Genomic DNA, 27,389 nt, shown 5'->3' with positions numbered 1-27,389 from the left:
GTATGAGCTATCATTCCCAGATGAGCTTCCTTTTGAGGATGTAATTGATAACTAGATAAAAAGAAAATAGTTCTTAAAATTCTTTAATGAACAGATGTTAGTATTTTTCTCGTGAATTCTTATCAAATTTTCCTGAACCATAACTGTCAAACTAACACTAATGCTAACCATAACCCAACTCTATCTTTTAAACACCTAACTACAACCCTAACATAAGCTCTAACACATAAGTCTAACTTCTAAGCCTAACTCTAAACCTAACCATAACTCCTAATCGCTAACCATAACCCTAATCCTAACTCTAACCTTCTAATCCTAACTCTCTCTACTAATCTATTACACTATCCACTAACCCTAAGCCTCTAATCCTAACCAATTTAAACTAAACCAACCATAATACTCTAATACTAACCCTATCTGCTAACCCCTAACCTTAACCTTCTAACCCTATCCACTAATCCCTAACCATTAACCCTAACATAACACTCTAATATTATCTGCTAATGCATTACATTATACATTAACCCCTAACCCTAACTCTAGCCTCTAAACCTAACCTTATCCACTAACCACTAACGCTAAAGCACTAACCCTAACCCTATCTGCTAACCCATTATACTAACCCCCAACCCTAAGTCCAAGCCTATCCATGAAAGAAAAGCAGAATACTCCAGAGAAATAGAATTAAATCATCCTGCTCTTGAGAGGGAGGGATGAGGGCAGAAACTCCAGGAAAAAAGGATGAAATCTAGATGAGCTGTGTTCATTTGCAATTGTTTTTCCAATGCTAATTCTCTGCAGAGGACAGAGAAGGCTGACAGCTGTTCGCTTCTTTTACAGAGTCGTTTGCTGTCTAAGGATCTAAAGCTGTTGCCAGTGCATCTATCTCTTTTATTCCCTTTAAATCAATTCCAAAGACCGAAATACATTTCAGAGCATTATTCTTTAACCTTTAAGAACATCAGAGAGAAACCAATTCCTGAAGGGATGCTGCCCTTTTTTTTTTTTTTTGAAGACTTCACACACACACACACACACACACACACGCACACACACGCACGCACGCACACACACACACATACATTCTTTATGGTCATATTACAGACACCATTCTTTCATTAACGCCAAGGTTTATCTTTTATCTTGGCAGACTGAAAACAGATAATAGATTATCTGTTTTAAGAAAGTCAGCCAAATCCAGTTATGTATAAATTCGGGTTACCAGTAGACTATGATTTAATTAGCTCATTTCTTCCAACCTTCACCAAAAGTAAGAGAAGCAAGTCAAACTGGAATGAAAGAGAGGTGAGATGGGTACCATATCTCACCCTCTAGCACACGAACATCTTGAGTCTGTGCTTCTGCATTGCATGGAATTTCAGTGTGTTCCTTGCATGTTTTAGCTTCTCCTCTGTTTCCTCCCACATAAGCATTTCTTTAAAACCAAAGAGAATAAAGAGACCTTCCAGTTACAGAGAAGGACACCAAGGTCTGAGGACGTTAGAAGATGAGATTACAGATCCAGTTAAGAGCACTTATTCTTGCAGAGGACTCGGGTTCCATTCCCAGCACCTAGATGCTGGTTTACAATCATTCACAAAGTTCCCACACCCTCTTCTGAGTCCTGTGGGCATCAGACAGGAATGTGGTACACATACATGTAGGTCACAAACATGTACACACACATGCAGTCCAACACTCATGAGATTAAATAGATCTAAAAATGAATTTTAAAAATGCAGACAACTAGTCAATTTGTTTTTCTCTGGGTTGCTAAGTTTGTTGCTAAGGACTAAGCAAAGCTATGGATACAGACTTTGGAAATCTCAAGTTGAAAAACAGTAACACAACAGTCATGTTCGAGGCATTATGAAATCCAAAAGAGATCACCCTTACATCTGGTTTTGCACTTCGTTATCACCCCCAAGTCCCTCCTGCACTTCTCTAAGGCTTTCCAGAACTTCCTCTTCCCATAGAGTAAGAGTGATTTCAAAAGGTCCAAAAGGTCCCCAGCTCTAGAACACATTGACTGAGTTCCTGCTTCACGAAACTTCCAGAATGGCAGGCATTCAAATGAGGCAACATCAATGTGACCTCATGGAGGAAGTACACAACCGAGAGCCAGCAAACTCCCTGGCTCTTGGCAGGCAGAAATGTCAAGTTAGTTCATCAGAAAACAAAAAGGAGGGTGGGAGACATGCCCATATAAATGAAAGCCGTATAAATCAGACCTCAAGGCATGCCCTGTTCAACAGGGGCAAGTGAAAATTGGTGAGACGCCAGCAGAGTGTCATTATAAGCTGAGTCATCAAACACGGGCTGTTAAAGAAAGCCACATCCAATACCTAGCAGCCGGAACAAACTCGGTCCCCTCAAAAGGTTGATATCTTTCTTGATCTCCCGATAAAGTTAGCTGTGGACTTGTCAACAGAAAGCTCTTCAGAGCCAGTTTGGCGTTCTGCTCCATACTGAACTCAGAATATTAACAAAACCCTGTTGCTAAGGGACATAAAAGAATAGTTGAGTCCAAAATACTAAATGACGCTAAGCTTCTGGAAGAAACCCTGTAAGTCTCACTGCACGGCGGCGTAGCTCAGCACTAGTCCTAGCTCGTCTCTGACTGCTTTGCCTGGTGGCCCCTCCATTCCAACCACACAGAACTTTAGGATTTTTTTTTAAATATTTGTTTATTTATTATGTATACAATATTCTGTCTGTGTGTATGTCTGCAGGCCAGAAGAGGGCACCAGACCTCATTACAGATGGTTGTGAGCCACCATGTGGTTGCCGGGAATTGAACTCAGGNTACAATATTCTGTCTGTGTGTATGTCTGCAGGCCAGAAGAGGGCACCAGACCTCATTACAGATGGTTGTGAGCCACCATGTGGTTGCCGGGAATTGAACTCAGGACCTTTGGAAGAGCAGGCAATGCTCTTAACCACTGAGCCATCTCTCCAGCCCCCAGAACTTTAGGATTTTATAGACTCTATCGCTGTTTCATTCTATCTAGGAACCAAGTGGGTCTGCTCTCACTACCTCTTCTTCCAATTCCCTGTTCTGCCGTTCACCTTGCAAGATCCGTACGATAAATGGATTCTTTGGGTTTATCATTAAATCCCAGGTGTCGGTAGACACATCTCTTGCCCTATGAAATGTAAACTTGACTGTCTCAAGAAATAAGATGGGGAGTGATAAAGGAATACATCTGGTCTTGACTTCTGGCCTCTGTGCACCCACCCACTCATACTTGTATACACACACATAGAGGGGGAGATTCTTTTCTAGACACTCCTCAGCACCTCTCCGAGAACCAGATAATAAATACCCAGGGGAAGAATGAATTGATGAGTGGTTACAAACATGACAGAATGGCCCCATTCAATTATTCTGACGACTGAATCAGAAGAGACCCCGATTTCTACTGTGCTTGACACTCTCTTCCTTCCCTTTAAGCCCCTAGAGTGAGCTTCTGCTTTTACAGGAGCCTGATTCAGCATCAAGGTGCTCCTGAGATCCAGCAATCCAGGTATGGACTTTAGAAGACCTGTTTTCCTTCCACTGGGGCCTCGCCAATATCTCAGCATTTCGACTTAATTTCTCTGGGTTACAATGGCTTCGTCTCTAAGATGAGGTGTCCTGGTTTCTAAGACGCTATGGATATGATTCCAATGTCTTGTCCTCACACTTTGTATCTACAGTGTTGACTATTTAGACAATTGTCACATGACTGGGCAGACTTGCACTTGCCATTTTGGCATCAGAAAACACCAGTGAGATTTTCTGTTTTATTTTCTTTGAACAAAGGCATGATCTTAGTTGACTGATCAGACAATATTTTGGTCTGTGTGTGAATGTGGGTTTGTGCACATGTCTATGTAAACACGTGGAAGCCATTGACGAACTTTGCATATGATTCTTCAGGTGCCATCATCAATAGTTTTTGAAACAGCATCTCTCACTGGCCTGGAACTTGGCAAGTGGGCTATGACATCTGGCCAGCAAGCCCTAGATATAGACCCGTCTCTACCTCCTCCCCATCACCAGGGTTATAAGCATATGTTACCAGGCCTGTCTCTATTACCTAAGTTCTGAGGTTAAAACTCAGGACTTTGCAAGGCAAGCCATCTCCCCAGCCCTATTAATATTCTTCATATGACTTTAATGGCCTCCTTCTAAAGGCAACTGGCAACAGAATAAATGATTGTGTCTGTACCCATGGCCTCTTCTACACACAGAGAACATGAGTCAATCTAAAGAAATACATCTTTTCAGTAGTCAAGTCCTATTATTGACACTTTCAACTTCATATGTAAGTTCTTATTCTAATAACTCCTTATAAAAGAAAAATATAAAAACACTAGAGGTCAAAGCACTGATACTAATTCACTTAATAGATTCTAACCTTTAGGGCTAGAGAGATGGCTCAGAGGGCAAGTCACTTCTTGTCCTTGCAGGGGTCCTTAGTTCAGCACCCACATGCTGACTCACAACCACCCATAACTCTAATGCCAGGGGACCTAATGCTTTCTTCAGACACCTTCATGTACCAGGCACACACATGGAGTACACACACTCTCTCTCTTTCACACACACACACACCCACCCACCCACATACACACACACACGTAGACAAAGCACTCACACATATAATATAAAATAAAGAAAATTGAAAACAATTTTAATAAAATAAATAAATGTAAGTCTAATGAGGCATACTGGTTGTTTTCTTTTTTATCTCGTGCATTTATTTCCTTCCAGCCTGCTTATTCTGTCAATCCATTTGCTTGTCCTGTCTCCCCCAGCATCCCAGATGACCTGGTTCTACAGCACCCCTAAGTGGACATTGATGTGCGTGTGGTCATTGATGAGCACTGTGATGAATATTTGATTTAGACCTAGTCAATCAGATAGCAGCCATTCATCAAAGGATTTGTTTTGAATCATACAGAATTCCAAGTCAGAGCACAGACTATAAGTCACTCAGGAATGGTAAATACAAAAACTACAAAGTTGGGTCAAGTGAGAAGAATTTACTAGGTAAAAGTACCTGCTGCTGGTGTGGGACAATGGTCTGTATTCTGTCAATTATACTTTAAATAAACACTGATTGGCCAGTAGCCAGGCAGGAAGTATAGGTGGGACAACCAGACAGAAAGTAGAGGCGGGTGAGTGAGAACAGGAGAATTCTGGGAAGAAGGAAGCCCTAGTCTGCAGTCGTGACCCAGCCACAGAAGTAAGATGTGACTGCCTCACTGAATAAAGTAGTGAGCCACGTGGGTGGTTATAAGAGTTAATAAGAAGCTTGAGCTAATGGGCCAGTCAGTTTATAACTAATGTAGACCTCTGTGTGATTTCTTTGATACTTAACGATGGCAGGAGCCGGGCAGAACAGAAACCCTGACAAGATGCGGCCATGCCTGAAGGTCTGAGTTCAATTCCTGGGATTTCCACACATTTATTACCATGGCATTAAATAAGTACGTAAGTATAATAAACGTTTTTAAAGAAACTATGACGTCACCCATATGCAAGTGAAGAGTGAGCAAAATTCGGGCCCTCAGAGGAAGGCAGAGGGTAGAGATGATCTCAGAGAAAGGCAGAATGAGGACTAGCAAGGTGGAGGGAGGGCAGGGTGGAGGGAGCGAGTCAGAGAACATGTCAATTAATAACTACCAGGTTCAGGGGTAACCCTTACAACTGGACTCAATGAAATTCTCACTAATGAAAACTCTTTTACTTGATGCTAAAACAAAATACCCACAAATGCGCAAACGCATACATTCATTAGTTATACTCTGAAAAGGTTAGCACCCCCTCTCCCTCAGCAGGAGCCCCCATTCCACTGATGCCAATTCCTGTCCTCCACACCCTGTGATACCATAGGCATCTGATAGGCAAATCCTTCACCATCTTGTACCAGAACTCTATTTCCCCATTTTAACAGACTAATGACATACAAAGAAGCATGAACTTTTGAATTCAAGTGGATCTGGGCTGGGTATTTAGCTTTGTAGTAGAATGCTTGCCTAGAACACTGAAGGTCCTACTATAATCAAAAAGAGAAAAGAGGAAGGCGAGGAGGGATTTAAATGAACCAGATTCAGATGCTAGCTCTGTGTCCACTAACTGCACGGTGGAGAACAAGCTATTCAGTTGATTTCCAATTTCCTTCTTTATGAAATGGGAACGTCGTCTGCTTCCTGGGCTTTTATGAGCATGGGAGCTACCTCAGAGCTCTAAGTGCTTAGTCCAAATAAAGTGCTTGCCACAGAGCTTCGTACGGCATAGGCACTCGCTCAGTAGTCACGATTACAGAGTAGGGTGCTGACTGCAGAAACGCTTCCGGAAAGCGCTGGAAACTATTCAGTGCCTAAGCCGGTCTGCAACCCCCGGTACAGTTCTTGATAGAACCTCTAGAACAAACCCTCCCACCAACACTTGCCGGGCCTTCAGGACTTGTGGTTGCTTTGCACACGGCATCGTGGGCATTCCCTAACCTGAGAGAGAAAAGCTGGCAGGTGTTGCTTTTTAAGATAAAGGTCTTAACAATGCTGCCGACTCTGTGGATCTCACTTAGAGAACTGTGCACGGGTACTCAGCATGGAAGATAAGTCTGGGCTCGTTTGGAAAAAGCCTCAAACTGGTCTGTGTTGCTCTTTTTCTGTGTGTCCTCCTACATTTACCTCTCGAGGCTTCTAAATACACCTTCACACAATAGCCAGATGATCAGCCTGCTTCTGAAGATGAAAAAGACAGATGAAGAAGATGCTAACTTGTCATATGTAGGGTTCATAAGGAATAAATGTTTGAACTAGGCTAGATTCCTCATCCTGCTTTCTCCATCATCATTACTATGTAGGCATGGGTGTTTTGCCTGTATGTAAGTTTGCACACCGTGTGCCGGCCTGACGATGGCAGCCAGAAGAGGGCATCAGATCCCCTGGAGTGGAGTTACAGACAGGTAAGAGCTACCATGTGGGGGCTCAAAACCAAATCCAGGTCCTCCAGAGGAGCAGACAGTGCTCTTTCCCATGGAGCAACACCCTACCCCCAGCCTGATTCCTCGGACTCTTTCTTTCACTCCTCTCAATGCTTTGTAATTGACTTCTCTGCTTGTTCGGCCTCCCCCTTATATTGACAGTCTTCATTCTTAACTTTCTGCCAGGCTCTTTTGTTATTTGGTTCACCTATCCCAGGACCACTTCACACTCCACATTACAACTAATTGAAATAAAGGTTTAGTCAGGTGTACTCATTGCTTGCTTCCTCCCTTCCTCCTTCCTTCCTTCCTTCCTTCCTCTTTGCTTCCTCTTTCCTTCTTCCTTCCTTCCTTCCTTCCTTCCTTCCTTCCTGCTTCCTTCCCATGCATTTCCTCCCAGCCTGCTTTTCACATCACTGGTGTGCCCTACCTCTGCTATCCTCCCTGATAACCTCGTTCCCCAGCACCCCTAAGTGGACAACAGTGCGTGTGATGGCTTCACGAGCCTTTGCCTTCACATCCCTACGACATTCCCGAGGTGACCCACCTGGCGCCCATACTTGCCATCAGCTACCAACGGGACAGTAGATGGTTGAAGAACACTCATCCCGAAACAGAGAAATCCCTTCCCACTGTCCCTGACATTCACCACGTCACACACTATAACCAACCATTTCTCCCTTTACTGTCTCCTCTGATGAAGCGGCTCCTGGCATTCTAATGTATAACCTTATTCTAATTATCCAGATTACATTACAGCGACGGAGCTGCTTGTCAGTTTAAGTGCGTGGACACACAACTCACAAGGCCGTTTGTTAATAGTCAAGGGTTAGAGACATGACTCAATGGCTGTATCCTTTCCTCAGATGTACAAGGTTCACACAGATTCTATCCCCAGCACCACAAACAAAACTTAATCAATACTGCAAACACTTGGTAACACTTGGGCAGTCCTTTTTTATTAAGGCTCTCAGGCATTTTCTAAAAACAAGTTTCTAGGCTGCAGATGCTTGGACCTACTCTCATTTCCTAAACTTTGCCCCACTGAGACTTTGACCACATGTTACAATAGCAAGGGAGCCCTCGCCCCCACCCGAAAACCCTGCCCCGCGTCTCTATACCTCAAAGTTGCCCGTGGCAACCACTGAGCATGATTCATTGGTCTCACTACTAATAAAGACGCGGGTTGGGGAATCAGCTGCAACAGTGTGTGCGCTCACACGTGTGTGTGCGCCCATTTGTTTTCTAATTTAACACATCCCAGTTTAGAAGCATCCACCCTCCAGAGAGGAAGACGCTAGTTTTATCTCCTCATTCTCCTGAGAAGCACACTTCAAATTCTACGATGCCAAGTTAATACCCTCCCTTGCTGACCGGCTTCCTGACCCCCCCCCCCCACGAGCCTTATTTCATCAGTATCCTGAGGCATTCCATTCTCTACCTGACCTGCTTAGCACGGCACAGAGCACATGTTTGTTGACATTTGTTTTCCCAAGTCACAGGCCGAGCTCTGTCCCCCAAGATTTAATATGGTGAAATCCTAACTACCGACACCTCAGAATGTGACCTAACTGGAAAACAGGGTGGTTGCATGTAATTACTCGAGATGATGTCATCCTGGAATCGGGTGGGCCCCTGCTCCAGTATGACTAGCTTCCTTATGGGACATTTTGAATACACACAGACAAGGGAGATAGCCGTTTGACTCGAAGGGCAAAGATCTAGGTGGAGAGTCTACACAGGAAGGCTTGCCAATCAACCACCAGAAGCTAGGAGAGAGGCACAGATCTCCCTCCTAGTCCTCAGAAGAAGCAAAACCTACTGCCAGCTTGATTTTAAACTCCTAACTTCCAGATCTACGAGGCATTAAATATCTGGCATTCAAGCCCATCCTCTGTGTGGTCCTTTGTCCCAGCAGCCTCAGCATCCAAATGTATCTCACTAGACAACAGACTTCTAGAGGGCAGAAATGATTCTGCCTTAGTATCCACTGAACGGTATACAAGGTGCATAGGATCAGGTTAGTTGGTTAATAATGTTTATTGTATCTACCAAGAAAGATACAGTTCTCCAATTTTCACACCCCTTCCTTACTGACCAGATGCTTTGTCCTTAGACAGACCACATCGAAAAGACTAACATTCGAAGGCTGAGAAGACGGTTCTGTTGGTAAAATACTTTTCACATGAACTTGAGGACCAAGGTTCAATCCCCAGAACCCACAAAAAAAAAAAAAAAAAAAAAAAAAAAAAAAAAAAAAAAAAAAAAAAANAAAAAAAAAAAAAAAAAGCCTGTTGTGGTGGTTCATGCCTGTAATACCAGCCCTGGTGAGTCAGAGACAAGCTGATCCCTGGAGCTGCTTGGCTAGCCAGCCAAGCCAGATCAGTGAGACCCAGGCCAGCTAACGCCATTCTCTCACAAATGAGGTGGAAGACTTCTAATTAAAGTTTTTTTTAAAGAATTATTTTGATTTTTACTTATGCGTCTATGCCTGCATGTACAAGTGCATGAGTGCGCATGCACAGGAGTGCAGGCGTTCAAAGAGGCCAGAGGCATCAGATCCCCTGAAGTGGGAGGGTGTAAGCCACCCAACATGGGTACTGTGACTTGAACTGGAGCTCTCGGCAATAGCAGCAAGTGCTCTTAACCACGAGCCCTTCTCTCCAGCCCCAAGGTAGATAACTCTTGAAGAACAACATCCAAAGTTGATCTACAGCCTCCACACAAATACACACGAACACACACACACACACACACACACACACACAAAAGCATGCACATTTAAAAAAACACATTGAAACTTGGGATCGGAAAACATCTCTCCATTCTTTCTGAAACCGCTTCCATTCCAAAATTTAACCTGGAGCCTCCCCTACTTTCCTATAAAAATAGAAGCTCATTCAAGAACAAAATTTCACCGGGTGATCACTTGGCAAGCCACCTGAAAGAAACAATGTGGCCAGCAGGCCCTGTGTACCTGGCTGGGGTTTACATTCTGTTACTACTCAGTAAGGTGAGGCAAACTGGCCCTGTGGTTTGTACAACTCTAAATGGGAGTGGTTCATCTTAGCCCCCTTACTTACTGTCTGACTTTAATTGACCAGAGCCAATGAAGAAAAAGACAGTGACTAAGTACAGGTTCCTGGAGAAAAAGCCCATTTTGAACCCCAGAGTAGAAGGTTACTTAAGGTTTGAAACTGAGCTAGCAAAAGAAAATAATTTATCAGTTGTAAAAAATATAATTTATTTTCCAACCTGTATTTTTAGAAGCTATGCATTATTTTATATCGCCTATTGCAATGTATAGCTATATAATAGTACAATTATAATTATACAGATGCAATTATAACTCAACAACTATATGTATACAGATAATCTCCAGAAAATACAGTTTAAGATATAAATTATGTACATGTAAATACGTCTGTCTTGAGAGAATAAGTTTAGTAAAACAAAAGATCTCCTAGAACTCCACTCTCAAGCGAGAATTCAGAAATATATTGTACGGTTTTCCTCCTCTTTCAAATGAGTCTAGAAAAGAGCGAGGCACAGAGAAATTGAAAGGGCAGGCTGGCATGTGAGTAGGATATAAAAAATGAAAATTACACTGCAACCGTGCTCTGGAAAATATTCCCTGACCCAGCTAGACGTTGATTGTTGAACCAACAGCTTGCTTATATAATTACAGTGTGCCTATAAACCTGGTTGATACGATATACTTGTTTAACTATTAACCGCCAGACTTCCTGGAGTTTCCACAATCCAAAAGCACAGCTCAAACGCATGATATAGGCTACATTCCACTTACAAACAGTGCTGGGGTTCTCTTGGTATGAAAAGGAAGTACTTCAACAAGACAAGTGAAGTTTTTTTCACCCAGTATTTTCGTGGCTATGTCCTTTTTTCCTTTTGCCTTTTTAGTCTTCTGAAGAACCCCCTGCATAGCCCAGCATTTGATCTCTGCCACTGGTATTAGAAGTTAAGATTCCTGCCCACCTCTACTTCGGATCTGGGACTCAAAGCCTCATTAACCCCAAAGATCACATGAATATTTCCACCTCAGTTATGAAGACTTTCCTGGCCTCCTTGCTATCCACAAGGCTCCCCAGCTCTGGACATATCCAACTCTAAACATCGTTATCTCCTCCTACATGAGAATGCCTTTAAGGACTGAAAGGGAAAGACGAATGAAACAAACCTGATTATAGAGGGATGACGACAGACAGCAAAGTCCCTCACACAGAGACCGGCACTCAGGAAGCACCCGTGCAACGAATGGGTGCCGAGCTTGGCACAGAGCATATGATATGCAGAACCTTGTTGAGTCGTCCCAATTGCACCATGACTTCGTGTAGGTCTCTCCCCTGAGAAGGGGTGAACTCTCAAGCTAGGGGGTTTAAATAAGTTTTTGCAAGGTTTCCTAGCGAAGTAATAAGAATAGAGTCAAGCGTATTTACTCTTCGTGCACCCTGTATAGTATGGTTTTAAAAGATTTGTTTAGTTGTTTGGTTGTTTATTCTTGCCTGCATGGACGCAGACAGCAGATAGCCTGAGACACACTGGAACTGGAGCTAGAGATAATGGGTCACCACGTGTGTGCTGGGAACTGAACCCAGGTCCTCCACAAGAGAAGCAAGGGCTCTGAACTACTGAGCCGTCACCCCAGCATCACGCTCGGCTGCCCACATCTCTCCTGACAGCACAACCTCTTAAACATAACAACGTTTCAAATGTTGGTCCAAACAAATCTATTACCTGAGTCTCCTCTTTACATGTCCAGAGTCTATAGGATTGACCCGGTGTTTGGTCTTGTTTATCAAACGGCAAAGTGGGTATGGAGTAGAGATAGAAAGGTAAATTAAAGAGGAAGTCTACACCAGGAGGTGGTGACACACGCTCTCAGTCCCAGCATCAGGAGGCAGAGGTAGGTGGATCTCTGGGAGTTCCAGAACAGCCTGGTTTAAAAAACAAGTTCCAGGACAGCCAGAGCTGTTACACAGAGAAACTCTGTTTCAAAAAAAAAAAAAAAAAAAAAGCAACAAAAAAAAAAAAAAGGAAGTCTTCAATGCACTATTTTCAAATACCTCCAGGAAAGCTGTTTCTGTAAATTCGCTGGTTTTATGAACCTACTCCCAATGGCTCTTTAGAGTCTATCCTTGCTCTTATTCCTAACCTCTGTCATCTCATTTGTGCTTGGAGGGGAAAGAAGAAAGGAGGAGAATAAATGACCAGTTCTTTTGTGTCCACAGTTTAAAGGATAGGGAAAAGCTTTGCTTTGGTTGGAAAAAAGGACAAGAAGACATTGGTTTGAAAGGAAATCCTTAGCTGGACACAGTAAACACATCTGCCATCCCAACACTCAAGGGATCACCATGAGTTCAATGCTAGCCTGGGCCACATAGCTAGTTCAAAACTAGCTTAGGCTATATAGGGAGAGGGTTTTTTTTTTTTTTTCAAATAATGACGGAAACAAAAAATAAATATTCATTCCCAACTTCTTAAGGGAATTAAAAATAAATATTCATTCCCAAGTCCTTTCTAGTTCCTTGAGTACACAAATGTCATCCCATACATATAAGAGGAAAACAGCGGAGATACGGGTTCATGCATAATTTCAAGGAAATTGCACTTGATATATTTACATAGAAATAACCAGGAAGAAAGGGTTTGGCTGTGTTCTGGTTTGAAGCAGTATCTTTTAGACATGTAAGGGCACACGCAAGGCTTGAGTCCATCAGTTTCTCGTTAGTACAGACTTTAATCAGCGAGCAGAACCATTTGTCGCCAATGTTTGAGCATCAGCTTCCAGGAGACACTCATCAATATCTGTCACCAGATCACTGCAATTGGCCTCCTTCAAGCAAATGGCAATGTGTGCTTGGAACTCAACCCGAAGAGTCACAGTGACTCAGACTCAGCAACCTACGCGCAACAGACACTTAAAGGGACACGTCAAAAGGAACTTATAAAAAGCTAGACACAGGTCACCCCTCGTAACTACCATGCTGGGCCCAGGCATGCCCACATCTCTCTGAGTTCCTATGGACTCTGATCAGTCTTTTCTATCTGCTGCCATTTCTTTCGTGTAAAGGGTTTTGTAAATGTGTCTTGGAGGAGCAGCTCAAGTGGAATAGATTTGAGCTGAGGTTCTAGATTCAGGTTTAACTTTGACTAAAACCCCTGCTCTGCCACTGCCAGCCTGACATCTAAGTTCTGAAGCTCTGTGGCCTCAGTTTGCTCATCTACAAAATGGGGTATCACCTCACTGAGCAAGAGGAAGAGTTGATGTAATTCACAGGCATCCTGAAGTCCAGTGTCTGAAACAAAAAGAACTCCCAACAGCGCCCCCGTATGGGCTCCTGGGAACTAGCATCTTTGCTGTGTATCTCGTAATCAACCCTAGGTTAACAAACCTGACCTGATCCCAAACACCTCTGCCCTCCTGTGTCTTTCATCTTCCTTGACTTTTGGAACCTTTATGACAACTGTCCTTCTGTATGCAGAGTACATAGGACTCCTTGAAATTATGCATGAACCCGTATCTCCACTGTTTTCCTCTTATATGTATGAGATGACATTTGTGTACTCAAGGAACTAGAAAGGACTTGGGAATGAATATTTATTTTTAATTCCCTTAAGAAGTTGGGAATGAATATTTATTTTTTGTTTCCGTCATTATTTGAAAAAAAAAAAACCCTCTCCCTATGTATGCATAGTACATAGTAACTCGGTAAGCAAGGGACATTCACAAGACAACCAAGAAGATGCTATTAAACAAGCCACTGGGGGTTAAGGAAAAAAAAAAAACATGAGAAAACATCTCAGCGTTTTCAGGAGAACCAGAAACCTCTCTAGGTCGCATGAAAAATGTTCTAGCATGGAAGAAGACTTCCATCCCCACACAAAGGAATGATACAGCCTCCGGGCCAGGTCATGATGAAAGTCACCAAAGTCAGGCAGTGGTGAAAGCATGTGGGTGACTTTAAATAGACTTTCTAAACAACACATGGGATCAAGAATGGGAGGATGGGGACAAGGAGAGGAAAGAAATGCAAAGCCAACAGGAAGCGTGCAAGGAAGGGGAAAGGGGCCCCGGTGGGCTAAAGGAGAGGAGTGACTGGTTTGGACAGAACCGGGCAATGAACTAAATTCTCACAGCTAGGAAAAATGTTACTCAGACATTCCCTGTGGCCTGGGCCTAGGAGGTGGCCAGAGGAACGCAGACCAGTGGTGATCCAGGTTAATAAGGTCCCATTAGAGTTAAAGAGGAATGCAGTCTGGGAGCCCTGTGAGTGATATTTGTATCTTTATAAATAAAGCTTGCCTGAGTTTCAGAGAGTAAAACAGTCACACTGATCAGCCTTACCGACCAGTCAGTGGTGGCACACACCTTTCATCCTAGTCACACTAGTTTGCCACAGAAACCAACAGTAGTGGTGCATGCCTTTAATCCCCGCCCTAGAGAGGAATATAAGACTGGAGGAGACAGCTCTCAGACACAGTCTCATTCTGAGATTCCTGGAGGCAGGATGGCCATTTCAGACTGAGGTAGAGGTAAGAGTCAGTGGCTGGCTGTTTTGCTCTTCTGACCTTCAGGTTGAACCCCAATATCTGTCTCTGGGTTTCTATTAATCGTGCTACAGCCCTCTCATAACAAGACCCCACTGACCCCACTCCTCAGCTGAGTCAAGTCAGAGCAACTTTTTCAGAAAAGGACAAACGGTAAATATTTTCTACTTCGTGGGACATGGAATCTCTGTTAGAACTACCCAATCCCAATATTGTAGCGCAAACACCGTCCACAGAAACAAAGCAACCACAGCTGTGTTACAATATAACTTTACTTGTGGACACTGAATTTGAATGTTACGCGTCTTTCACATAGAAAGAAATATCATTTTCTGGTGACTTGCAATTGTTGAAAACTGGTAATAAAACCCAAAATATAGTAAAATTCAAACAATTATCTCTTCTCCTCCTTAATTATATTGGTTTATTATTTATCTATTTATTTATTTTGGAAAAGCAGTTTCCTATAGCCAGGGCTAGTCTCAAAGTTGCTACGAAACTGAGAGTGACCTTGACCTTCTGATCCTCCTGCCTCTACCTCCTAAATGTAGGAATTACAGGTGTTTTTTCCTGTCCCACTTTACGCAGTACTGGGGATCGAACTCAGGACTTCGTGCATGCTACGCAACCACTCTTCCAAGTGAGCTTCCTCTCCAGTCCAGGAAGCATTACTTGCATTGTTTCAGACCAAGGTAAGGTAATTACAGTTCAAAGAAATGTGTTACACATTTCAAAATAACTAGACAAGCAGAGGAAGGTCCTTCGTACACAGAAATGGAGAGAAAGAAAGGACAATGACCTGAATTTGATTAGCACTCACTGTACATATTTATCAAATTATTGCACTGTGCCCTAAACATTGGGTGTCAACCTAAAAACAATTTAAGTTGGAATTGGGATATAACTCCGCAGGGCAGGTGTGGCATGCATAGGACCCTGGGTTAGGTCCTTGGCACCACCAAAAATGAGCAGGGCATCTAGTTTAGCTCATAGAATTTGGCACAGGGGCTCTCATTTCCTGGCTGCTGGTTACAAGGCTGGGAAATGGGGTGAAATAGGCCTGGTTTTGCCTCCTGCCTCCTCCACTTCCCTTCAGTCCATGGGGGAAAACACATGATAGTTAATTTACTCATTTGTAAATTAAGGATACTAGGAGTCGCCCATAGGGTTTAAGTAATATTTTTACAAACTTACGCGTGAAAAGTAACTATAGCCAACAGTGACCACAATCGTAGGGGAGTGGAGATGCAAGAGGGAGGGGGGTGATGGTGACGGTGTTTGGGGATGGTGTGATGGAGGGATTCACATGTAAGACTGAGCCCATGGGGCTGACCGAGGTAGGATGCACATACTAGAAAGCAAAATAAACTGCAGGGGACCTCACAAACGCCTATTTCATACCAGACTCAGAGCACAGTCAATGGAGTAACAAGAAGTTGTGACCGACTTCCCCGAGTCTCCTCTTCAAAATGCAAAGAGTGGACTTGCTGTCTACACATCCAACTACCTAGACAAGTTTAAGGAAAGACGGTTGTCTGAGGAAAAAAAAAAAAAAAAAAAAAAAAAAAAAAAAAACCCAGGCAGGCAGCGGTGGCCAATGGCAGCAGAGGTAGTCAAGGAGGAAGTGAGGGATCACACACAGTACTGGGTGGTTATGCTGCCAGATCTGCTTTATTAGAGGGCAGCCCCACTGTTAACATTTTCTCAATTGCCTCTGATAACCCTCCAAAGACTCCACAGACTTAGAAACCGAAAGCGGCAAGGGACATGGAGACCTTCTCTTCCGCCCTACCAACTGTGCTCCTCTGAGCCGCTCACCCTGGGGTCACATACTAGGCACCTCCTCTACCACTGAGCAACATCCTCAGCACATTATTTTCCCTTTTGGTTTGTTTGTGTGTGCTTGCACATGCATGTATTGTATGTGTGTGCATGATACACGTGTGAGACACATCTGTCAAGTGTGCAGGTAGCCACACCTATGCACGCACCAGAGTAGGAGAGCAAGGATTTGGGCAGGTAGGCGTATCATTGCTCTTTAGCGTATTTATTACCTTGAGACAAGGTCTCTCGCTGGACCAGGAGGCAGCCATTTCAGCTCTGCTCGCTGGCCATGGAGCTCTGGACCCACCAATACTAGGGTCGAGGGCACGTCTAATCCTGTGGGTGCTGGGGATTTGAAGTTAAGTCCTCATGATTGCAGAATAAGCACTCTTCACTACGGAGCCACCTCCCCAGCCCCTCTGCATATTATTAAAACAAAAGGGTAGTAAAGGGCGATGTAGGAGAAAGGACACTTCTTCAGTCACTGCTTCTGTGCTATTATTTTTGCAACTTCCAAATGATCAAGCAAAGAGATAACGAGACGTTGAATGCAAACAAGGAAAAGTAAAAGCAACAGTATTTCGAGTTCAATTGCCTCAAACCTTTTTAGGGGAAAAATGACAACTATCCTTACTGATGAAAAATAATGTCCGAATATATTTAATTACGCCGATTATCAATTATTGATAAACGCGACAGAACGGTGAAGGATTTACAGAAGCGAAGACACATGTGAAGTTTATCTGCCCAGCACGATCTTTCAAAGGAGATGGTCCCTAAAAGGCAAACGGTAATTACAGAGCTTACAACTCATAGCTGTACTCTGCAGGCAACTGGCAATCAGGCGGACAGCATTTGCAAAATATCTTTTGGCAGAGGATTGGAAAGCAATCCTGCCACCATGATTCATGGATCACCATTTCTTGGGCAAAGAATAATAAGTGCTAATGATTGTATCATCAGCCTCACAACTCCCCCCCACACACACACACTCATTCTGCTCCCCACAAAGCAAACAAAATGGAAAATGTCAAATACACTGAATTCTGAGGGAAGGGAGAGGAGAATAAACGTGGATTATCAGTGCTGGTGTGTACAGATCAGTGGAAAGAACTTTGGGAGAAGAATCAAGAGAGTCGCATTTACCTGTGGCTGTGGTGTCTGCAGCAATGCATTGATCCTAAGGCCTCAGTCTGCTCATTTGCAGAGACAAGCCTGTGCTGGAGACACCTTTCTGATTCCTAAAGATCATCAGGAAGTTCCAGAACGCAGACGTAGGCAGGGTTGTGAAGGGTAAGCTAAGCTAAGACGACATCACACCTGCCCGACACATAACTTGGGCGGTCAACAAAATTAACTGCAGTCTTAATTGTTTTGACGAAGTAAATTTAAATCAACTGTTCCTTGGGATTAGCCCTGTAATTAAAACTTCAACAATTCATTATTTTATATCAATGTCCACAAAACAGCCAGGTGCTACGCAAAAAAATTACTTACAAAACTAAAGAAAAACTAATTTTCCTTGTAGCGGTAATTAAAACTCCAGACACACCCAGAAACAGGTCATTCCCAGGCTGGAATTCAAAGCAGAGCATTATAATTTTCTCATTATTTCTGTGTGAGTCTGGACAGCTATAGACCATGTAAACAAAATGAGTTTACATTATAAAACATGGGAAATGTACAGAAGACATTTTGGTCAAAATAAAATTAGAACTCATCAAGGAGTGAAACCATTTAGATGCATAGAACCCAACTCCCAACCCATAATTACCTAACCTCTACAGTCTTCAGATTTCCTGGCCTAACTTGAACAAAATAATTTTATCTTTACGTGAAGATTTTAAAGATACATTTTATGAGGGCGAAGAAAACACATGAAACAGGGATGTCAAGAGAAATGAACATTTCCAACTTATTTAAAAATATGTAGGGCTGGAGAGATGGCTCAGCCGTTAAAGGCTAGGCTCACAACCATAAATATAAAAATATGTAAGTAGGAATCAAATATAAATATCTTTTATCAAAAAGGCAAAGGTTTTCTTTTTCAAACTAAACTCAAGAGGAGGAAAAGTATGTTCTTTGTGGAGAGTTACATATTTGGCAATATTTACCATAATTCTTGAAAAGAAGAGGCCAGAAACTCTCAATTATCATTGGAGAATTGAGAGAGTTTGGATTCTTTATAGAATATCTTAGCCACATATCCATGCCCTTTGACCCAGGACTTCTAATACTAGGAATAATCCTAAAGAAATAATTAGACATGTGGGTATATCAACCACCTAGTAGGAGAGGTCCCATGGCCAAAAGTAATTGGCTAGCACAAAATGAATACAATACTGTTTGTATGTGTGTGTGTGTGTATACAAACTTTTTTGTTGTTGTTGTTTTGGTATTTTTGTTTTATTGATCTTTTTGCAGTTTGTCTGTGTTGACTTTGTTTTGTTTCTATTATTTATTTTAGAGAGAGAGAAGCATAAATTTGGTTGGGTAGGGAGGTGGGGAGGACCTGGAAGGAGTTCCGGGAGGGAAAAGAATATGATCAAAATATATTGTATGGGAATATTTTTAAAGCAAAGTTGTTTTAAAAAAGAAAGAGAGAGAGAAAGAAAGAAAGAAAGAGAGAGAGAGAGAGAGAGAGAAAGAAAGAAAGAAAGAAAGAAAGAAAGAAAGAAAGAAAGAAGGAAAGAGAGAAAGAAAGAAAGAAAGAAAGAAAGAAAGAAAGAAAGAAAGAAAGAAAGAAGAAAAGAAAGAAAGAATTGGGTTAATGTGGATAATCTATGTACAAGGGATTCCTTGCCATGTTGTTTATAACCGCACATAAAACTATGTGAAAGTCCATGAAAGACTGAGTACACGGCTGTGTTCTTACAAGTTAAAATATAAAACCGTAACAAAGAATGAGGCTACTGTGTGTGTGCTAATGTGGGAAGACGGCCAAGACACATGGGAGAGTTTAAGGAGAATATCCCATACAGTAAAATAACACATTTAAGGCTATGTATACAAAGACAGTCATCACAAGTGCACAGTAATTATCTCTGGGTAGTTTAAGGTGAAGTGTGTGTGTGTATATAATTTTTGAGTGAGACAGAGCCATTCTATGCAGTCCTAGCTGGCCTAGAACTCATTGTATTGACCAGGACGTTCTTGAAATAAAAGAGATCCACCTGCTTCTGCCTCCCTACTTCCAAGAATGAAGCCATGCAGCTGGCTCAAGTTCTATATTCTTATCATAACTTTCTCTTTGGTTTAAAATTTTCAATGAATAGTGACCATTTATTTAATAATAATAATAATAATAGACTAGTTTTCGAAATATAAAGAAAATATTGGGGGATGAGGGAGACATAGACATTCACACTCTGCAGTTGACTTCCTGGAATTTAGTCTCTTGGCATTGTATGCCTGGGGACATGGAGCAATATGCATGATTCTGAAGTAAGCAGGCATTGAAACTCTATTTAAGCAAATATAAAGGAATTGGATATTGCAAATGTAGAAATACATTGACTCAGACACAGTTCTGAGCATATTGGTAAGCAAAATAAAAAGAAGCCGAATGTACACTAGCAGTACACATATTATATATATGTTATATATGTATATGTGTGTGTGCGTGTGTGTGTGCACATATATATGTATACATATATATAATATGTGTACCATTGAAAGAGTATCTATCACAATGTATTCTGCAGTAATTAGTCATTTTTATTTTCTTTTTCTATTGAATATTCCTATAATAAAGGAGTACTATTTATGTACATTTTAAAGTTTTAATAATACTCCTTGCAGATTTTTTTAGATTTTAACAGATGGGGGAGATTGTTTAAAGATGGTATTAATCTGTGAAAAACAAAAGAATGAGAATCCCAATCCTTGTACCTGGGAGGAGCTGCATTACCAACACAGACACAGACACAGACACAGACACACACACACACACACACACACACACACACACACACACACACCATTTAGCTAGCATGCATCGTGTTAGAAAGAACGGAAGGCGAGATCCACACAAAGACAGCGGGAGGCCCAAGGTGCCTATTCTGACTGGGTGTCCTGAGAATGACAAAGTTATAAAACACACTGGCTCGGGTTACAGGTTCAGCATGGCAAGCGCGTCTGATACGACCCAACAAAGGCATGTGCGCGCTGAATGAGAAATTTACACATCTGGTGCCCCAGGGATGGAGTAAATCACAGAAACAGAGATTAACTCAGTGGGGCTGAGAACTTTGCGGCTCCATCCCTACTCCCTTCTGAGGTATGCCTTGTAAGCATTTCTTACATGACTTACTTATGACTGCATCCCACTAAAATAAGCTCATATTGTTTTTTTCAAGGTGAATAGGAAGAGAAGTGAGGAAGACTGGCTCCTAAAAGGGTCAAATACGGATTTTCAGGTAAGCCAGGAGATGCTAGAGCTCCGTCCCTCCCTCCCTCCCTCCCTCCCTCCCTCCCTCCCTCCCTCCCTCCCTCCCTCCCTCCCTCAGAAGGCCATTCTGTCTGATGACAATAGCTTTCTCGCCCGGGTAGTGTAGATGACACATTTTTCCTGTGACTTGCCTTCCTGTAATGTGCAGGAATTCCTGCACTCTCTGGTACCCTTCCTGTTAACTTACATTTCAGATTTCCTCAAAAGGCACACTGCTGCTTTAATATTTGAAAAATGTCAGCTCAACCCCAGCCGGCTAAGACAAACAAGCTGAGAAACACCACCTAAACTCACAACTGTGGAAAACAGAATCTCTTTTGAAGAAAATTCTTTCTCGGAATCTTACTGTTGGAAAGGCTAGGGAGAAGGCGCCCAGTCCTTCCAGCTCCTGGGCAGTCTGTAATTCTTTGCCTCTGCTATGCCTTAAATTAGAGGTCTGTAAAACTGAATTATAGTGATCTAAAAAGTTCATAAAGGTTCGGGAATTGAACATGTTGTTAAATTCTTCAATACTGTGAGATTGTACCCACCTCTCACTTTTCCTCCCATTTCATTTGGCTAAAGTATTAGAAAGAAGTCTGAAACCAAGAAGAAGAAGAAAAAAAAAAGAGTGTTTTTGGCCATTTCGGAGAGCCTGGCTGTGCTAGGCCAAGTCCACATAAAAAGTGCAGGCCAAGACTCCTTAGCCATTTTTAAAATGATTGCCCACATCTTTCCACCAATAATTTTCCTTTTGGACAAAAACCTCATGTTCATACCAGATATAGTTTGCAAGCAGGATTCGGTGGAGAGCATTCATCTGCATAAATGGAAACTGACTCGAAGGACAACCAATCCCGGATCTGTGATCATGAGGAAAGTGCCACACAAGGACCCCTGTTACCTCTCAAGGTTAAAAAAAATAAATGACCTACCGAGAAAGACCAAACACTGTGCAGAGAAGAAATTAATTTAGAACCCAAGATCCAAGGCAAGAGGGGAGGATTGCAGTACGTCTAAACTTCAAGCACAACTTCCTGACAACTCAGCAAGAATCATTATAGCCTCTAGACTCTTGGAGCCCCGTTTCTCCTCGATAGCCAGGCTTTTGAACTTTTTATTACATCTTCGTTTACTTCTTCTGAGAGAGTGTGTATGGGCTGTGCATGGTGCACGTGGGCACGTCAGAAGACAACTGGGAGGCAGTTCCTTCCACCATTGGGTTTGGAGGGTGGAATGAAGGGAGCCAGGCTGGGCGGCAGACACCTGCGCCCACCGAGTCATCTCACTGGCCCCATCTAGGCTGCTATCGCGTGCCACGAAAATGTCCTCACATCCTTGCTATCCCAAACCAGATGGTAATTCTTGAAGAAAAAGACTTCATTTTAAGTATTCTCGTGTATCCCAAAACTCTATGCGCATATACATACATGCAAATCGGCATGTGCATGTATATATATATGCATGTGTGTATGCAGGCATAAGCATGTATATCATACATACGTATTTTAAGCTGAACTGAATGAGTGAGTGTATGTTTACCGAATATAAAGTAACTAGAAGCCATCTCCTTAGTATGTTAGAGCATGACAGACTCTTGTAAACTTCTTTCTCTGTTCAATTAATAACAAAATTTTAAGGTTTCCCTGGTTAAGGAATATCCACACCTTTAAAAATACCCATTTCTAGGTTCATAGACACACTTCTGAAATAGTTCAAACACTTCATCCTCCCCTAACATTAAACACAAAATAACAACCAACAGCAACCATAAGCAATCTTACTTTAAACTCTGAAGAACATCTTTTTCTTCTTGGGACCAGACACGCACGTTCATCAGGTAGAATTAAATCATATCACAGCTCCAGAAAAAAAGTGTGGCAAAAAGCTTATTGGATACTTTAATAAGTATCCCCAGCCAGTCTAGCTCCCCAGCAGCTAGCACACCTCTTTATTTTGGGGTGTTTTCCGATGCCATCTGATTTCTCTATGGTGAGGAAGATTGCTCCCAAAACAGGTCATTAAAGGTCTCACAGACACCTAAGCACCCCTTCAGCTCTGACGCCAAGCCAGGACTTTTTTTTTTTAATTTCCTCCACAGAACATCATCAGTAAATCTGCAAAATACAACCTTACAAATTCTTTTTTAATTAAGTAAATTTGAAAAAGAAAAAAGAGGCAGCCACAGCCCTGAACTTCTGACCTATTAATCTCTGCAGCTACACACTTATAGGAATCCGTTGCAGTTGTCAGTGAGACAGTAAAGGTCGGCTCATGTGGATGCAAGGCTTAGAAATACGGCTACCCCCTAAAACCCTCCCTCCCTCAGGTGCAAAGCATCTCCAAATGGCCAAACAGATTTAGGTTTTCACCACTGCAAGTGACTGGTAAAAGTGTAAAAAACCTCGGGAGAGCAAGGCTTGGCTGCTTTACTTATTTTTTTTTAATATTACACTGCTCTCGAAACTTCACCTTTACGTCTCTTCAAAATCAAAAGTTGCCTATTGTCCAAAGCGAAATTAATACAAATTTAGCTGAAATCTGGCACCACGGTGGCTCATTCCCTTAAAGAATACAAGATCACGTTAATTTCCTAGTAGTTTAAATCGAGTTTTACCTTTCATCTTCACCTCGAGACTTTTCGAAAATTTGGATTCCTGTTGCACACAAAATTACTTAGAATGTGCGTGCATACTAAAGAAATGTACTATTATATAAAGCATTGCACATTTAGACGCTACCAACCTGCTATCTCTCTCCTGACTGTGCAAAAGGCAAAAAGGCTCAGTAATCCTAGCAGAAGAATGCAAATAATGTCAATGCACAGCTGAACTGCAAGCCCTGCCTTACAGGAACTCTCTGTGTCTGCAAAAAAAGACACACACTAAACAGGAAATGCAACTGAGCTGTGGAAAACCTCAAACTTAAAAATGCAATCGCCGGGCGAAAATTGCATCCATGCATTCATGAATGCATGCATAAGCCTTTGCATTTTTTTTGCAACTAATGCAAACAGGCTCTTACCTTTCGACTGAGACATTTTCCCCTTTCCTTTGATGGGGGAGGGGAGCACAAAAGACTTTGCCTTGCTTCTCTTCTGTAGCTAGTTTTGCAACAAAGATGCAAGCTGCAGGCGTGCAATCTTCATGCAAGTGGAGTTTCTCTTGACCGATGCAGCAGATGGACTTTCAGGGAGTCAAGATGGAATTGCACACCTTGCAAAACAGTCTGGAAAGTGATTTTTTCCCTAGTTGCAACGTTAGGGAAGGCTGTGCTGCAGCTACATGATGGGCCAGGGCTGGCAGCTAAAAGCTCCAAACTTGGAACTGAGTATCTTAGTGCGCAGACGTCCTTCCTGCGAAGGGCGCGAAGCCCGCTGGGTAATGTAGTTCGCCTGTAGAGTCCACGGATCTCTAATTTAAGGAAACGTGCTCCGGTCGGTGACTGAGTGAGGTGACTGGCTGAGCGCGACAGAGATCTTACTCAGATAAACAAATCGGACACACACTCTTCAGTAAGTGAAGGGTGATTGACGGCCAGGTCCTTGAAAGGAGGCGTTTTGTTCTCAAAAAGCCCCTGAATCAACAGCTTAGAGAACACAGGGGCGGTTAAGGCGCCTTTGTCACCCCTAGACTAAGGTCTAATTGGGGGTTCAATGCGTTGATTTCTTTCTTTTCCTGCTCAGTATCTTTGTACTGTTCTGCCTGTAGACAGTTCGGACTGACACCTCATTTCACAACAAACATTTGTCTTGAATGGGAACTCCGGGGGCGATCTGACCCCTCGGAGACGATACAAAGTTTTATTTGGGAAGACAAGATCCCGGTCAGTTCTTTTCAAGAAAGCTGAAATTCAGTGCTGCATAGGGCTGAGGGAGAGAAATTTGGGAAGTTCTCATTTCTTACAGGATTAGAAAGGAAATCTTGTTTCTTATATATCAAAGCCAATTTTAATCAAAATAAAGATAATTTGAAATTTCTTTTCTCGCCCGAGGCAGGTAGGGATGAAGGGGAAAGTCCCTGGCCTTAAGAAGAAAGGGTGGGTGGTGGGTAACAGTACTCTTAGGTGAAAAAAGTCGAATATCTTGACTGTTTTCGATACCATCAAGAGATGTTTGTTGGGAGCCCAAAGTGTGCCAGACATCTTCCCAGGGCTTGGGATTTTCCCCTTTATCCTGCTGTGCTCAAGGCTAGAAGGTGGCTTGTATCGCGGTTGGGGGGGGGAGCATCTCCCCTTTAAGGAAGTCAGAGATTCAAGCAATCCCTGAAAAGGATGGAGAATAGTCAGGGTGTGTGGGCTGGGAGCTCCAGCTTACATCGTACCTATTAGACCACCTTCAGGAATGTTCTTTCAAGGCAAATAGAGAAGGAATGAGGGTTTGGGGCTGCTGGTCTGCAAACAAACCGTTGTGGGGATAATGAAGGCCAACTGTCCATTCCTGGGTCGCTGAGGGTACCATGCTGCCTTGTGAGCTAGAGTGGCTCTCAGAATTAACCTGGTGTGGGGCGTTCTACCCGGATTTAACTGTTTAGACTTTAATGGAAAACATAGAGGAGGAGGTAGAAGATTTTGAAAAAGGGAACTTAAACCAAAGTGTTGTTTTAAGAATGTAAATTGACCCTCAGAGATCTAGGTGGGGTGGGACTTGGGAGAGGCCGGAGGTAGTTCGGGTCCTTTGTGGAAAGCCAGGAGAGTCGCTTTGGAAGACGGTTCCTCCGCGATGGCTGCTAATAAAAATTTCTGGAATTGCATTAAGAATTCTAGGAAGCCAGGACCATCTGCATAATGCGCGAATGAGAAGGAAGGCCACCACGTGGTAGCTGCAAATCAACTCTTTCTTCTCTCTCCCTGAAGTGCTGGAGATTGGATCTAGGGCCTCAGGCATTCCAGGCATGTGCCCTATCACTGAGCTTCAGCCACAACCCCTCTCCTCCCCCCCTTTTTTAAATTTTATTTTGAGGCAAGATCTAGTTAATCCAGGTTAGACTTTGAGCCCAGTCCCTAACACAGACAGGGTCTGAATTTGTGATCCTCCTGCCTCTGCCCACTCCCAACACAAGTTAGCAAATAAGGCAAAAATGTTGAATGGGGTGGGGGTGGGGCGGGGAAGGGGGAGGTTTGTGCTCCTTACTTCCAGTAATGCCCTTTGCGGACATTTTTCCCCCCTTGAGATCTTGCCTTGTCTGACTGGCTTGGAACTCAGTGTGTAGAGTTTGCAGTAATTCTCCTACCTCTGTACCCCTGAAGTGGTGGGATTACAGGGGTACCCCACAATTCCTGGCTTCCTTTACCGACGTTCAGGAAAATTAATCAAGGCAATTTCACCCAGGGAGGGGCAGCATCTGCCTGTAACTGGATAGCTTTCCGGCTCAAGTCTAGAAGTAAGGATTTTCTTTTATCTCCTCGTCTTTCAAGTCTAATCCACGCCACACCGACCCACCTTTCTTCTGCGTGTAGATTAGAGCCTCCTTGGTGAGCCTGTTTTCTAAGTCCATTGAACCAGGAGATACGGGCCATTTCAACACAGCGCCACTTTCCTTCTGAAACAATGACAGGAACACCTGGGATAGGCAATGATAACACTGGGATATCTTTGTGGAGCTATCCTGGCTTAACCCAAGCAGGACCTGAACAATCACCGAGAGCTGGCCATTTCTACTTCCCGTCCTGAGCTGCGCTGCTCTTCAGTGAATCGAGTCTGATTACGAAAGAGTTCTTTTCTTTGGTTACAATCATTTAGTGTACAGATGTGTGTGCACGCGTGCACGCATTTGTACACAGGCCTAACGTAGAGCAAATGTCAAGGTCATGGGACAATTTAGCAGGAATCAGTTTCTCCTTCTACCTTGTAGGTCCCAGGAATCAAACTTGGGTCCTCATACTTGGTGCCAAGTGCCTTTACGGAAGCCATCTGGGCCACCCTCGAAGGGCTCGGATCTCTGCTGGTGTGGCGCCTTCTGCTCCTGTGATTCAGCTCACACTCTGTCAGAATAAACACACGCAAGCCACAGCCAGTAGGACCAAGCTAGACCCTCTGAATGTGGGTGACAGTTGTGAGGCTGGGGCTGACTGAGGGGCCCCAGGATTTATCCCTAGTGTTTATACTAACTTTTTGGAACCCATTCTCTTTGGATGGATACCTTGCTCAGCCTGGATATAGTGGAGGGGGGCCTTGGTCATTCCTCGGAGCAATGTGCCTTACCCTCTCTGGGAAGTGGCTAGGGGTGGCGGGTGGGGAAGGGGTAAGCTGGAGGGCATGGGAAGAGGGGATGGAGTGGGAACTGAGATTGGTATGTAATATGAAAAAGATGTTTGTTTTCTTTTTTAAAATATAAACTAAAGTGAGGGAAAAAAAAGATACAGCTGGTAAATGTGGTGAACTCAGAAAATCAATCTGCCATCCACTCTCCACAGAAACAGAGATGGCCGACAGGCAATGTGCACATGCAAGCACACATACACAAGACACCTTTAACCGCAAGCCTGCTGAACCACAGATTGTGACAGAGTGGGCCCTTTATTTTATGGATCCTGAATTTGGAGCGGGTTGCTGGAATGATGGGGAATTCAACCTCTTTGAAAAGGTT

General features: G+C 43.0%; 1 protein-coding gene across 2 annotated transcripts in view; it reads right to left on the bottom strand.

Annotated features, from left to right (window-relative positions):
- Map2k6 (mitogen-activated protein kinase kinase 6) overlaps window positions 1-24,133 on the bottom strand; it is a 129,689-nt gene extending 105,556 nt beyond the window's left edge. Inside the window, exon 1 of one of the 2 annotated variants that reach the window (XM_050140405.1) lies at window positions 23,827-24,133. In XM_050140405.1, coding sequence (XP_049996362.1) covers window positions 23,827-23,842 — 16 coding nt within the window. In that variant the 5' untranslated portion in view covers window positions 23,843-24,133. Of the gene's footprint in view, window positions 1-22,586; window positions 23,016-23,826 lie in introns of those variants that run through there. The other variant, XM_050140406.1, reaches the window with a different exon arrangement.
- Window positions 24,134-27,389: the final 3,256 nt, after the last annotated feature.

Source organism: Alexandromys fortis, unplaced genomic scaffold (genome assembly GCF_014885135.2).
Source record: "Alexandromys fortis isolate MF-2015 unplaced genomic scaffold, M_Fortis_MF-2015_v1.1 scaffold_39, whole genome shotgun sequence".
NCBI classification, from domain to species: Eukaryota; Metazoa; Chordata; class Mammalia; order Rodentia; family Cricetidae; genus Alexandromys; species Alexandromys fortis.
The sequence above is the reverse complement of the archived record's forward strand: the minus strand, read 5'-3'. Positions and strand labels throughout refer to the sequence as shown.